At 37.5% G+C, this 14613-nt stretch overlaps 1 protein-coding gene and 1 long non-coding RNA gene across 7 annotated transcripts in view; one reads left to right on the top strand and one right to left on the bottom strand.

The window, feature by feature from the left end:
- Positions 1 to 12720, top strand: part of Musk (muscle associated receptor tyrosine kinase) — a 104558-nt gene extending 91838 nt beyond the window's left edge. For all 6 annotated transcript variants that reach the window (XM_020173801.2, XM_020173798.2, XM_020173797.2 and 3 more), the window contains 4 exons: positions 2841 to 3042; positions 3545 to 3736; positions 5381 to 5529; positions 10346 to 12720. In XM_020173801.2, coding sequence (XP_020029390.1) covers positions 2841 to 3042; positions 3545 to 3736; positions 5381 to 5529; positions 10346 to 11028 — 1226 coding nt within the window. In that variant the 3' untranslated portion in view covers positions 11029 to 12720. The remainder of the gene's footprint in view (positions 1 to 2840; positions 3043 to 3544; positions 3737 to 5380; positions 5530 to 10345) is intronic.
- LOC141415387 (uncharacterized) overlaps positions 2875 to 14613 on the bottom strand; it is a 44450-nt gene continuing 32711 nt past the window's right edge. The window contains exon 4 of the long non-coding RNA XR_012440347.1: positions 2875 to 3006. This is a non-coding gene — a long non-coding RNA (uncharacterized lncRNA). The remainder of the gene's footprint in view (positions 3007 to 14613) is intronic.

The raw sequence follows: 14613 nt of genomic DNA, 5'->3' as shown, positions 1-14613 counted from the left end.
TATGCAACTTCTGGTGTTTAAAAAATAAATCTTGGGGCTGGAGGTGTGGTTGAAGTAGTAGAGTAGTTGCCTAAAAAGTAAATCTTACTGGGACATCACAGATTTTCTTTCAACATGCTAAGAAAATCTACATTAGTGCCGAGCTCCAGTGGCTCACACCTGTAATCCTAGCTAGTTGGGAGGCTGAGATCAGGATTGAAGTTCGAAGCCAGCCAGGCAAATAGTGCTCAAGATACCATCTCCAAAATAACCAGAGCAAGAATAGACTAGAGGTATGGCTGAAGCAGTAAAGCACCTACTTTGCAAGTACAAAGCCCTGAGTTCAAACCCCAGTCCCACTAAAAAAAACAATAGTAACTTCACAAATTACATTACTTCTGCCACATGCTACGTATGATATGAAGTGCTCTGTAAAACCTACATACAAAACACAGCCATTTCTCCCTGTCTTGCAGTAATTGCTCCCACTTTATTCTTAGCAGGACGCGTAATTCATCCCTTTACTCCACCCGTCTTGGATTGAGAAATTTAGGAGTAACTCTGTCCAGAAAATCAGACCAGCTTTCCAGCTAGTCAAGGAGGAAACTGGGAGGTCTAAGTCCCCCATCACTGAGTGCTTCTGAGGCATGCTGCCATTGGTCTTGCACAGCTGTCTTTCTACTGTACTTCTCTTCTACTCCCATGCCTGCTTGACTCAAGCAGTGACCAAGCTTGGCTTCCACAGGCTTCTAAACCACTTGCTTAGCCATTTGGTGGTCAGGGCTTCATCCCCGTGTCCACTACTGGACTAAGAAGTCATATGCAAACACTCTTGTGATTTCTGCTTTCACAAGTGTCAGTTTCAAATGGCTGCAGTCATCTGCCACAAAGGCTGTGAGCAAGGCTTTCACTTGCTCGTCAAGCTTTGTCACTGGGTCCACTCCAAACTAACAAGCCACACACGGTCGCCTCTCATAATCACTTTTACAAGTCAAGTGTCCATTTTCAAATGACTTTAGGTTTCTGCAACAATGACAGTTTTCTTTTGACTTTGAAAGGTGTTATATTAATATATTGCCATATATTAAATCATTATTCTCTTACTATATTACAGTCAATTGCTAGTATTCACTTAGGATCTTCTAACTCTATGTTGTTTTATCTACATACCTGTATTTCTTTTATACTAACATTGGTAAGATGTGATATTAGGATTATGACTTCCCAAAAGAATTTGAAAGATTTTTCTTTTACTGGAACACATTCTAAAATATGGAACATATTATAAAATGTGGAAATTTTGCCTCTTCCAAGAATGAAAGAATATATCATAAATCTATTGTGATTTTTAAAATTAATTTCTTGCTTATGGCTATATTCGCATTACTTATTCTTCAGATTTGGCAATTAATATGTTCCCATCAATCACTTTCCTTAAGATTGAAAATGTAATGATATGTTATTTTGTTTTTATTGACCTTTGAATCTGTTATGATAACTCCTGATTTCTATGTTTTTCCTTTCTTCATCTCTTTTAGAATTACAATTCCATGAGTTAGAGCATTTTATAAATAATTTATAAGGCTAACTTGATTGATTTTTTCAGTTCTATCATTTGTGGTATGCATAATCTAACTTACTAACTTCTGCTCGCCTATGGCTGTAACTTTATCACCTACTTTCTTTTGTTGTCTGGAGTTACTATTTCTTGTCCAAAGTTTTCAGTTAAGTATTCTGTTCATTCTCTTTCCTTTCTTTATATTTAACAGAAGGCCAAAAAAAAAAAAAAAAAAACACTGAGTTTTCCAGTAAGCATAGCTTTGGCTAAATTTCATACATACTATTAAAAAGTTTATTCTCTCCCTCTCTCTCTCTCTCTTTCTCTCTCTCTCGCTCTCTTTCCCCCCAACCATGGGTACTCTTAACTTTTTAATAAAATAATTATAGATTTTTTCTTTTTTAATAGTCCTGTTGGATTTTATTTAATCTATTATTAAATGCATTTTGGTCAGAGAACAGATCCACACAATTTCCACTTTTGAAATTTATTGAGATTTGTCTTTGTGGCCTGACATAGATCATGTCTGTCAGCATCCCACAAATTTAGAAAAGACTTATTCTCTCTTTTTAAGGTACAAAGTTCATTTTTTGGCTGTTAAAACATCCTTACTGGTTATGTTAGCAAAATATTCTGCATCCATGGTTTTGACTTTATTCAATCTATTAAGAAGATTCTGAATAAAATTAATCAGATTTTTTAAAACATTCACAATGGACTTAGCATGCTGCAAACAGTGGTAAAGTATGGCATCTTTTGGTTTCCAGAACTAATGCAGATCTTCGTTGTTTTTGAATCACATTGGCCATTTACATTGGAGTTTGACAAGAGTTCAAGTTCTAGATGTTTTATTAACTTCCACTTATTTATATCATAGTATTTTCATTTTTCTTCTTCCATTATTTTTGTTCTGTTTGTAAACCTGAGATTAGTGTGTATAAAAAGCTCAGTTCCACCAAATCTGACCTGGGATCTAATTACATGAAAATATTTTGTCTATCAATCATGGACAATCTGAAACAGTATAAAGAGCCCGAGCCCAAGATCTGCATTTCTCTTGGGAAAAAAAATATATATTTCCTCTTTCAGAGCCTTATCTTTAAAATCTAGTGATTCTTAAGCTAGATTTTCTTACAACTGAATAGCAGTATATTCTTACAATTGGACTTTATAGATCTATAACCAGGGAGAACCCAAAACATAAACACATTCATAACATTAAGTTTAATTTACTAACTGCTTGAAAACAAATTACTTCTTAAAAGTTTGCAAATGAATGAAAAGAATTGCTGTTTACTTCCAGCATTCCCACCAATGACATCCTCAAAGCCAAGTGTGGACATTCCAAATTTGCCTTCTTCCTCCTCCTCTTCCTTCTCTGTGTCACCTACGTACTCCATGACAGTCATAATCTCCATCATGTCCAGCTTTGCAGTATTTGTGCTTCTTACCATAACTACTCTTTATTGCTGCCGAAGAAGAAAAGAATGGAAAAATAAGAAAAGGTGAGATTCTAGTTGGAGCTAATCCCACAAAGTAATGCTTTCAAATTCACATATTTAATAGCAGAACTGGGGTGGGAACAGGGGTCTAGATCCCACCACCATCCTCTTAGTGCATCTGTAGCCTTGCTTTAAAGCTAAGCACCCCTATATAATCTTTAAAAGTGTCAGTGATTTTTTTGCATGTGATCACATGTCCTAAAGTTAATTTTTCACAACAGATAGACATGAATAATAATTTGGAAGAAAATGGATATTCCTGTTTCCCATATCCCCTCTTATTCTCATGGCCCCTGCCAATTTGGATAGTGGATCCCTGAGAAAATATGTGTTTTGACTTGAGACCAAACAAAATACTTATTGTTCACAAGTAGAAGAGTCTTTGGCTGCTAGTGCAATATGTTTTACTTACTTCTAAATGCCATGTCTTTCAGGATCTAGGTCTGAGTACAAAGATCTTACCTGCACCTGAGCTTATTGTTGATCTTGCCTGTCTTACCTGCAGAGAATCGGCAGCAGTCACCCTTACTACACTGCCCTCTGAGCTCCTGCTAGACAGGCTCCACCCGAACCCCATGTACCAGAGGATGCCACTCCTACTGAATCCCAAGTTGCTCAGCCTGGAGTATCCAAGGAACAACATTGAATATGTGAGAGATATTGGAGAGGGAGCATTTGGAAGGGTCTTTCAAGCAAGGTAAAACAATAATTTCTCTACTGAAACATGTATGTCTGGAAAGTTACCAGACCATTAACCTGATGCATATGTATGGTGTATAATACTTATTACCAAATCAGTTAGTTCTTTACTTATTTATATCACATGCTATAACTTTAAATCTTAGTGATTTTTCCTTTATGCTGAAAATAGGAATGTACATGGAAAGAACACATTTTATTGCATTTAAAAGAAGTAATTTAGCTGGGCATGGTGGCTCACACCTGTAATCCCAGCTAACCAGGAAGTGGACTTTGAGAAGATCATGGTACCAAGCCAACCTTGGCAACAAGTTAGTGATATCCCATCTCAATTAATAAGCCAGGTGTGGTGGTATGTGCCTGTGGTCCCAGTTATGTTGGAGGCCATAGACAGGAGGATCAAGGACCAGGCAAACACCAGACTGGGAAAAAATACAAGAGCCTACATCTAAAACAACCAAAAACAAAATGGCTGGAGGCATGGCTGAAGTGACAGAGCACTTGTCTAGCAAGCAGAAGGCTCTGAGTTAAAATCCCAGTACCACCAAACAAAAATAATTTCTGAAATCTAAATGTTTATCGTGTTTGGGTTGCAAGAAGTTACTAAAGGCTCGGTTCCATTTCCCTTATAGGAAAAAGAACTTGTCCTACATTTAACCATCATTTCTTACATTGATTTTTGGTAAACAATTCTTAGATTTACTTGCCTTTCACTTACTGTTGGTATAGTCTCAAGTTCATTTAAAGTTTACTCTTAAAAATGTAGTTTGACAGATGAAAACAATAAGTAGATGTTCATGGAATAACAAAACAGAAAAGGAAAAAATGTAAAAATTCAGAAAACAGCTCAAGGAAGGAATATCTACAAGGGACAACACTATCTCATTTGTTGCCATAAGTGAAGTGGAATAAAATACCCTCTGCATGGATTCACTCCACAGACACACACTGGGCCAGAAAATGTAGACTTGGTTTTTATCACCAACTGTCACTGGTGATCTTGGGCAAGACACACCTTTACCTCCACCCATAGTGGTCCTGGTATTGAGGTTACATGAATAATGAAAATCTCACACAAATACTATTGGGAACCAAAATTTGCACAGTACCACATTAGTCTCTATGGAGGACATAAGGACAAATAAGTCATCGTCCCTACTTTTAAGGAATTTAGATTCTAAACAAAGATTAAGGGATCAGAATGACAATGATATTAAGAGGCAGAGATAGGAGGATAGCTTTGGTGGCAGGCAAAAGCATGAGACCCTACCCAAAAAAATAACTAAAGCGAAAAGGTCTGGGAATGTGGCTCAAGTGGTAGAGCACTTGTCTAGTAAATGTGATGTCTTGAATTCAAAACCCAGTTCCAAAAAAAAATCTCACTAGGTCTGTGAACTTTAGAATTCCTCTAATTGATAAACAATGCATTTTCAAATTTAGTGTAAGTCGAGAATGACCCTAATGAATTTTATTAGCTGGAGTCAAGGAATCTTACATATTACCTACTCTTGTCATCTTCCTTTGATTTTTGAGGCTGTGGGAGCAGCTACAGAAGGGGAGGATGTACAAATGTGGGTAGATATAGCAGTGGGGGGAGGTGGTGGCATATCCTGATCTTTAGTTCTTTCTCTATTTGTCTCAGGGCTCCAGGCTTACTTCCTTATGAACCTTTCACTATGGTGGCAGTAAAGATGCTCAAAGAAGAAGCTTCAGCTGACATGCAAGCAGACTTTCAGAGGGAGGCAGCCCTTATGGCAGAATTTGACAACCCCAACATCGTGAAACTTTTAGGTATGAAAATGCAAATGAGGAAAGAGATTTCATCAGATGACACATGCTTTCTGAGCCTTTGTTTTTCATCTGTTTATGCTTTTTCTTTACTCTGTGATCAGTGAGATGTTTCAGCTCATTTCCAAGGTCAGTCTCTTCACCTACGTCCTAACACTCATCCCTTCCCAACTGCATAAGACATTCAGTGCTTAATGGGTTCATCCTTTCACTCTGCTTTAATTTTTCTGTCTTTGCTGTTTCCTTCTTGTGTATACAAATGTTTAAAATATCCCCATATGAAGACTTCCATTCACACTGCTTCCATCACAAGATTTATTAATGTCTAATAGTCTGTATATTTTACTTGTTTTTTTTCTTTCTTCCCTAGCTAGCATGTCATGAGGACAGTGATTGAAAGTGCTACTGCCCCCCATTTAGTTGCTATTTATTCACAGACTGATAAATTCAACAAATATTAAATAAATACTAGTTCGTATAATAATATAGTAATGAAAAAACGTTGCAAATCTCATCTTTCAAGGAGTTGACATTCTTTTGGGGAGACAGATAATAAAAACAAACATATTAAAACATTATGCTGGATAGTAGCACCTAAAGCCTTTTTTTGTCAGTACTGGGTTTGAACTCAGGACCTTGTCTCTATCACTTAAGCCATGCCTCTAGCCCAAATAAAAAAAGAAAAAAAAGCAGAGGAGAACTATTGGAGTGTGAGTTAACATTTTGGAAGTCTTCAGTGACAATGTGACATTTATATAAAGACCTGGAAGAGGTAAAGAAATAGCAAAGTGGATACCTTGAGAAAGATCATTCCAAGAAGAATGAAAAGGACTTGCAAAGGTTCTATGGCAAGAGCATGTCCATGTTTGATGAGTAGCAAGTCAATGGGGATTGCTAGAGCAGAATGAAAGCAAGAGGGATCTCAAAGACAAGCTCGGAGAGGTAGTGTAACAGGGGAGGTAAGAAGATCCTATTAGGCCCTATTGAAAACTGGCTTTTATATTGAATGAAGTAAAGCAAATGGCAAATCTGAGCCAATGAGTGACAAGATGATATGACTCACATCATTCTAGAACCTCTGGCTGCTTTCTTGAGCATAGTCTGAAAGGAGGCAATGCAGGACACAATAACCAGGTATTTAAATAATACAGAAAGAGAAAAGGGTGGTACCTACCAGGAGCAGTGAGAATAATGAGAAGTGATTGTGTGCTATGTGGAATTTGAAGGTGGAGCCAAATAATCTGTTGTGAGATATGCAACAAAAAAGGTGTCATGGAAAGAACCAAGGTTTTCACCTGCACAGCTGAAATAATGAAGGTGAAATTGACTGGATCAGCAAAAACTCACAGAGAGCAGGTTTCTTTAGTAGAAAGAGTGGGAGTTCATTTTAACACGTGTTTTTTTCAAGATGTGCATTTGACATGCAGACAAAGTTAAGGAGACAGGTGGATATGGAGATCTAGCATTCAGGAAACACAGCTTGGTTTAGAAATAAATCTGAGGTCACTAGAGAATGCAGAGTATTTAAAGCCATGAGGCTAAGCAAGACACCCAAGTAGGGAAAAGAAAGCCAGAAAAGAGAAAATGTCCAAAGACTAAACCTTAGAGCATTCCAGTGTTTACAGTGGGAAAAAAGTTACAAACAGCAAAACAGTCTGGAAAGGAACAGCCAATGAAGAAGTAAATCAATAAAATGTGGTTTCCTGGGCTCCAAAGGAAGTATTTCAAATAGGTGAAAGTGATTGTGTGACATGCAGCAAGTCAAGTGAGAAGAAAACTGAATGACTTTGATTTGGCGACATGGAGGTTCTTTCACCCTTAGTCTTGTTTGAGGGCTTCACTGTCCCCTTTCCCACCATCTCCCACTCCCGCAAGAGTCAATATGCCCACAGATCCTGCCCTCATCCTTCTCTCACTTTATATTCTTCCTTCTTACAACTCTTCTTGTGCAATATTTTAATAACTCAAAAATCAAAATCTCTATCCTAACTTCTTACCTTTTAAGTATAAATTATCTGTTGCTTTTTTTATATGTTTATGGTCACTTCAAATTCAACTTTCACAAAGCTATACCTGACAATACATTCTATTTTAGTTTAGTTTATTTTTTTTTGCAGCACTGGGGCTTGAACTCAGGGTCTACACCTCAAGCCACTCCCCCAGCCCTTTTTTGTGAAGGGTTTTTTCAAGATAGGTTCTCAAGAACTATTTGTCCAGACTGGTTTCGAACCATGATCCTCCTGTTCTCTGCCTCCTGAGTAGCTAGGATTGAAGGCGTGAGCCACCGGCACCTAGCTGACAATGCATTTTATACTAGCTGTCTTATTTCTGAGTCTCTGGCTCAAATATTTAGCAAAGCATGAGCTAGAGCAATGAGAAAGAATTGATGATACATGAGGAAAGCTAGATCCCTCCAACTGCATTGGTCTTGACACCTTGTTTAACACCTATCAGGCTCAAAAAATAAAACATCAGAATCCAAAAGAGGTATGAAGGAGCAATAGTACTCTTGCCTTTTGAATTTTGTAGAACTTGAAAACCTTTTGCAATGATCTGCAATGAGTACCAAGTTGAGATGTTTTATTGTTGAGAAATAATTTTTTTTGTGGTCCTGAGGTTGAACTCAGGGCCTCAGGCTTGCAAGACACGTGCTCTACCACTTGAACCACTCTGCCAACCAAAATAGTTTTCATTGTTCCTTAAAATGTTGACTCTGCATTCATATAAGTGTTTGCAATTTTACAGCATCCTGAATTCCTGAGATTGATTCAAACACAAACTATGTACAATTTGTAAATTTGTGATTCATGTGGTAGTAGCACATTTATACATCACTTCTAAGAGCTTCTCTTATTTTTATTGCCCAACAGGAACTCAGATTTATATTACCATTTGCTAAATGCTATATCTGATTTCCATTTCATCATCCTATAAACACAGAGTCTATTTTTTAATTCAAGTACATGCAAACAGTAGCCATTTTTGCATGTAGCTCCACACTCTCATAGAATCTTGGAAGTTAATACTGTTGAAATGAGATTACAACAGTTGGAGAATTGGGAAAATCTATATAATTAATTTTCAATAAAATAAATATGCTTTGTTTTAATTTAGAATTTGGGGCACTTATTGAACATGTTTGTATTTTAAAATTAATTTCCTTTTATTGATATCCTAGTTTATAGGATATCTAGTTTATAGGACTATTGTCTTAGAGTCATAAATTGGAAGACATGGGTAAAAGTATAGAGATATGAAGAATTTTTTCAATAGGATGAAACATTAAAGGTCATACCCAATATTCTGGTCATTAAGGAAGCAGTACAAAAATGAGATGAAATGATTTGATGAGAATGCCATACCAAAGTTTAAAAACATATTTTGGGATAGGCATAAAATTTCTTACACCTATCCATCTTTAAATCCATCCATCTACTCATCTGTCTTTAAATTCACCCTTTCCTCCTTGCATCTATACATCTATCAATTCATCCATCCATTAACAGATATGAAAACACATAGTGAGTCATGTGTAATATTAGGCCTGAAATTGCAAGAGTGAAGACAGTCAAGAATTTCATTCCATTTTGAAGTCCCAGTGAAGAATTGGGTTAGAGTTATTACAATATAGACAACATTTGAACTTATATATTATATATTCACATATATAATTATAAACTATACATATATACATGAATACATAATTGTCCATAAATATCATAAAGTAGAAATCTTCCATACATTTTTGTGTCAAGGATTGGACCATTTCATTAACTAACTCTAGTTCAAAACTTTTTGCTTCTCAAAGAAATATGTTGTCATATTTCTTCCAAAGTAAGAATGCTTTTGGAACCAACTCAACTAGCATAACAATGGTAATGCCAGTTGACCAAATCCATGTTGACCAAAGCTAATCCAAAGAGGATTGTATAGAAGGGATTTCTAAGTGTAACCCAGGTGACATTTTATTTTTTACCTAATACATACCAATATGCTGATTGTTAAGGTTCCTGGAATTAAAAAAAAAAACTAACTGAAAAATAAATAATCCTATATCACAGTATTTCTAATCTTTTTTTTCAGAGACTTCTACTTTTTGCCTAAAAAAATAATAAATCTAATCATCTATTTTTATGATAATGTGAAATTATGCCCATCTGATCTAATACCAGAACTTCACCAGTTTCCTTCTGAAATATAGCAAGATTTTTTCAAATGCCCTCCTGCCATTAAATGTAAGATTATTTATGTTAACATTTTTTTGTTTGAAAAATGAAGATCAGTGGTAAACCTAAATTGGGAAATGCTTTACTGCCTCCCCCTAAATCTAAGACTCTTGGATTGTTTTTGTTCTTCTTTCCAAACTCAATACATCTTCCTTGTTATCATTCTTCAGGAAGTAAACAGAAACACAGAACAGTTATGTGACATACTCAGAGCAAATATCCATTCATGAATTCACTTGCCAAATATGACCTCCTACCTAATCTGTCAGACATGTGGTAGGTGTGGGAAGACATAACTCTCTTTTCAAAGTACTAAGGTATTGAGGGAAAATTGCACACGAATGAATGTCTATGAAATATGATGATAGGCACTGTGTGAAAGGACAATAGGAGGGAATGAAAGAAAGGTAGGGAAGTGGATCTCAGAAGGCAATAGGCAATGTTCAAACAAAGAAATAGGGTTGGGTTGGATTATGATGCTCTCAACCCAACATAGGGCTCCATGTTTTTCTGATCTGCTCATTCACCTTAGAACTGCTCTTTCCACTGTGGGATTTGGAGACCTGTCTAAGAGGGTGCTCTTTTGGTTCCAGGTGTGTGTGCTGTTGGGAAGCCCATGTGCCTGCTTTTTGAATACATGGCCTACGGTGACCTCAATGAGTTCCTGCGCAGCATGGCTCCTCACACCGTGTGCAGCCTCAGTCACAACGACTTGTCCATGAGGGCTCGAGTATCCAGTCCGGGACCCCCGCCCCTCTCCTGTGCAGAGCAGCTTTGCATTGCCAGGCAGGTGGCAGCTGGCATGGCCTACCTCTCTGAACGTAAGTTTGTCCACCGGGATTTAGCCACCAGGAACTGCCTGGTTGGTGAGAACATGGTGGTGAAAATTGCAGACTTTGGCCTCTCCAGGAACATCTACTCAGCGGACTACTACAAAGCCAATGAAAATGATGCCATCCCTATCCGATGGATGCCCCCAGAGTCCATATTCTACAACCGCTACACCACGGAGTCTGATGTGTGGGCCTACGGTGTGGTCCTCTGGGAGATCTTCTCCTATGGCCTGCAGCCCTACTATGGGATGGCGCACGAGGAGGTCATTTACTACGTGCGAGATGGTAACCTGCTCTCCTGCCCGGAGAACTGTCCTCTGGAGCTGTACAATCTGATGCGTCTGTGCTGGAGCAAGCTGCCCGCAGATAGGCCCAGTTTCCCCAGCATCCACCGGATTCTGGAACGCATGTGTGAGAGGGCAGAGGGAACTGTGGGCGTCTAAAGTGGAAGATGTTCAGATACAACACTGAAGTTTCCTCTCAGAATTCCTTCAGCCAGAGGAATCCTCCACCAGAGGCCCAACAAGACCCAGATAGGAAAGGATGGCAGTTGACATCAGGAGGCTGTGTTTATTTCCCAGGAGAAAGTGCAGTTGCCCATGTGGTAGGCAGACACATTGAAATGACTGATTGGAAACATAAGGCTAGGAAATGGGTCAGGTAACTCTTCTTCCTCCCAGGAAGGTTTTCAACACACATTGTACAGGAAGGAATGTCACCCCATTCAATTCCTGGATTAGCTCGCAGCACAGTAAGGCTCTGTTGTATTAAATTTTAATACAAAGTGGGATTCAGAGCTTCATTTTTAGCAGAGTTAATCCCTGTGCACTATAAAAGTAAAGTGTCTCAAATGTGAGACATTTAGATGAAGTATATACAACTAAAATCAAGAAACCATTCTTTTACTACTCAAAGACAGGCATTAGTTTTTGTTGAAAATCTTCCCTGGATCTAATGAGTAATTTTATATTTGCTTGTATTCTAGGATTGTGGTTATACTTTATTGGGTTTTTAAGGAATAAAATGACAAATCAAGGCTACATTCTTAATGTGATTCTTAGTTCCCTTTTCTGTCTTTGTGCTTCTCCATTAGAATTTTTTCCTTTGTGTCACTTGTCATGAATTAAATATGCTGTTTGATTCCTGTAGATTTACTGAAAAAAAAAAAACTTGCATCTTACCAATCTATCTTTTTCTTTGAAAACTTTATTGGCACCTTTATCTTTACATTCATCTTCATGTTGTCCTCTTTCCAGGCCTTTCTGTCCTTTTTTTTTGTTATTTAGCCATTTTCATTTTATTTCATATAGACAATAAACACCCTGACAGAATAATAAGGTTTGAAATAACATTGGAGATAGATACTTTTTGCCAAACATTATCTTTTGTTTTTGTAAGTGCCTTTGAAGTCACACAGTTCAAGCTGTCAAACATTAATTTTGTTGCCATGGTTTCTTAAATTTCTTTACCCATGGCATATGAGATTTTACCTGACGCTCTTTTGGCTTCAAGTTATTTCAGAACTGATGCTTTGGGGCATTCTGACATGTTTTCTTTTAGAAACCAATTCTATTTGTCATAGAGTTAATATAGTGTCAGTACATTCTGCACAGTGTATTAATCTATCTTGTTACATAATATGATATTTTTAAATCTCTCAAACTCAGATTCCTGATGCTTAAAATTTCTCGGTGGAGCCCCCCACTTATATTAATCCAACACAAATGATAAGAGTTTATTCCTGGTATAGCATGGACCCTAATTCTCCTGAGAAACAAAGAAACAGGGAAGGGAAAAGAGCAGTCTACTCTATACCAGCTTGCTTTCATTCAAACTAATTGGTCAATGAAGAAGTGGCTGAATTATTTAAAGTGGACTTTCAACTGTTTGCTGGAAAATCCCCAAATTCGCCTAATGCAACAACTTGACCTCTTTGCTGGAAATCCTACTATCTTCATAGTCTCTCTAGGCAGCCAAGACAAATATATGGAAATCACCCTAGACTTTGCCCTCTTCTTCTATTAGTTTGACTTTCTAAACTTCTCCTAGCACTTTCTTCCCTTCAATCCAACAGCCCATCACTCAATCTCTACCACTGCCCACTTGACAATTAACTGGCTTCCCATCATTTCTGGCCTGAGCAGATTCCATGGCTTCTGATCATGGAAAGGAGATACTTATTCACAGTTCTGACTCATAAATAGCAGTGTTAGAATTTAGGGGTGAGACCAAGTCTTTAAAGTCATGATTATAAGTCCAAAATTAATGTTGCCATACAAAGGGCTGATCGGCGAATAAAGTTAAAGCATGAGTGCAGAGCAATCAAGAAGCCAACAAAGTCACAAGTTGGAGAGGATCAGCAACACATGTAGCACTTCAGTAAGATACCTATGTTGTATCACCTATGTGTGTCACACATGCTTTGCAAAATTCAAAGATGTCTTAGGGTTTCCTCAGATGACAGTTTTATTGTAAAAATATAGAAGTCTGGCCAATACACAAGCTCATGTCCAGAAAAGTAGACTGGAAGGTTGCTCAAAGCAGAAACAACATGACCTGTGCTCCAGGGACCACGCCGCCCCTCAGAGTCAGGTTTCCACAGCCCCAGTTCTATCATCTGCCACTGCAAGCAGTTGTCTGTTTCTTTTCCCCACTCTGGAATCACTGCTCTTACTTTCCCACCTCTTCCTCATGATTTCTACAGCCTCCTGGTTCCCTGTCTGTGGGGGTTTTAGGCCCTGGTATTCAAGATTCCAAAGCAAAAAATAATCATAGAAATATAGGGAAGTACAGTGGGTGAGCAATCAAGTAAACCATATGAAAGCCATTCAATTCTAAATATTTAAAGCAACTGAAAATTAAATAACAAGTAGAGCTCCTATCTATCCCAATATAATAAGAGTAATAATAAAAATTATTACGTCAGATAGTGTTTATTGAAAGTTTACCATGTGTATTCTAAGGCCTTTAAATATATTGATGTAAATGTCACAACATCCTTTGGTGTTGGAACTATCTTTACAACAATATTTTAAGCGTGGAGACTGGCACAGAGAGATTTTGTAACTGGCACAGACCAGTAGATCCCAGTTTATGACCAAATAAGACAACTCTTCAACCACCATATTGTAGTGCTTCCTTACATAATGGAGTAACAGCTGTAAAGGGAAGTGAGTTGTAATTTGCATGGAGTTTCAAAGCCTACACAACACACTATACCCTTCATGTGTTTAATTTCCTATCAAAGTTTTTTTTAACGAACAGCAAAAAGTTTTAGCACTGCCAATTCAATTGAAACATTCAATAGGTGGCATGTTTATTTTTCATGAGTTTAATTGCATTTTCAGGTTACAGATTGCTAACTTGCTTCCTTATTGTGCCCACTAATGTTCTATATTGCCTTCTTTTGAAAATATTCTTCCCATGGTAACATCATCATATAAATTCAAAAAAGGAGGTGAGAGAAAGACAAGGTGCCATTGTTACCAGGTGCCAGGACAACATCAGAAAGGCACCAGAAAGTTCTTTTTAAGTAGTCAGATATCAAATAAAGCAAGAGTACCAGGTCATTTTGCACATGACACCAACAACACATTCTCTGCTATTGTCATGGAGCAGAAAAAAGTAATTTCTTTTCACTTTGCAGTCTACTATGAACCTGTTACATGTCATTAAATATTATTCTTCTGTACATTCAATTTTATTTCTAAGTAATATTCTATTGTATGAATATACTGTAACTAAATCAAGCTCATATTTTTGAACATTTGGATTTTTTTCCTAATTTTTACATAATATTATTATAATGATCATCCACATTTGGACATGACCACAGCTTGATCTCCTCTCTCTCTCTCTCTCTCTCTCTCTCTCTCTCTCTCCTCTATCTTTTGGTAATACTGGGCTTTGAACTCAGGGACTCACACTTGCTAGGGAGGCATTCTACCAATTAACCCACACTCCCCAGCCCAGTAAATATCTCTCTCTCTGGGAATTCTGAGAAAGGAAATGTCTGGTCCACATGCCTG

Source organism: Castor canadensis, chromosome 13, assembly GCF_047511655.1.
Source record: "Castor canadensis chromosome 13, mCasCan1.hap1v2, whole genome shotgun sequence".
In the NCBI taxonomy this organism is placed as follows: Eukaryota; Metazoa; Chordata; class Mammalia; order Rodentia; family Castoridae; genus Castor; species Castor canadensis.
The sequence above is the reverse complement of the archived record's forward strand: the minus strand, read 5'-3'. Positions and strand labels throughout refer to the sequence as shown.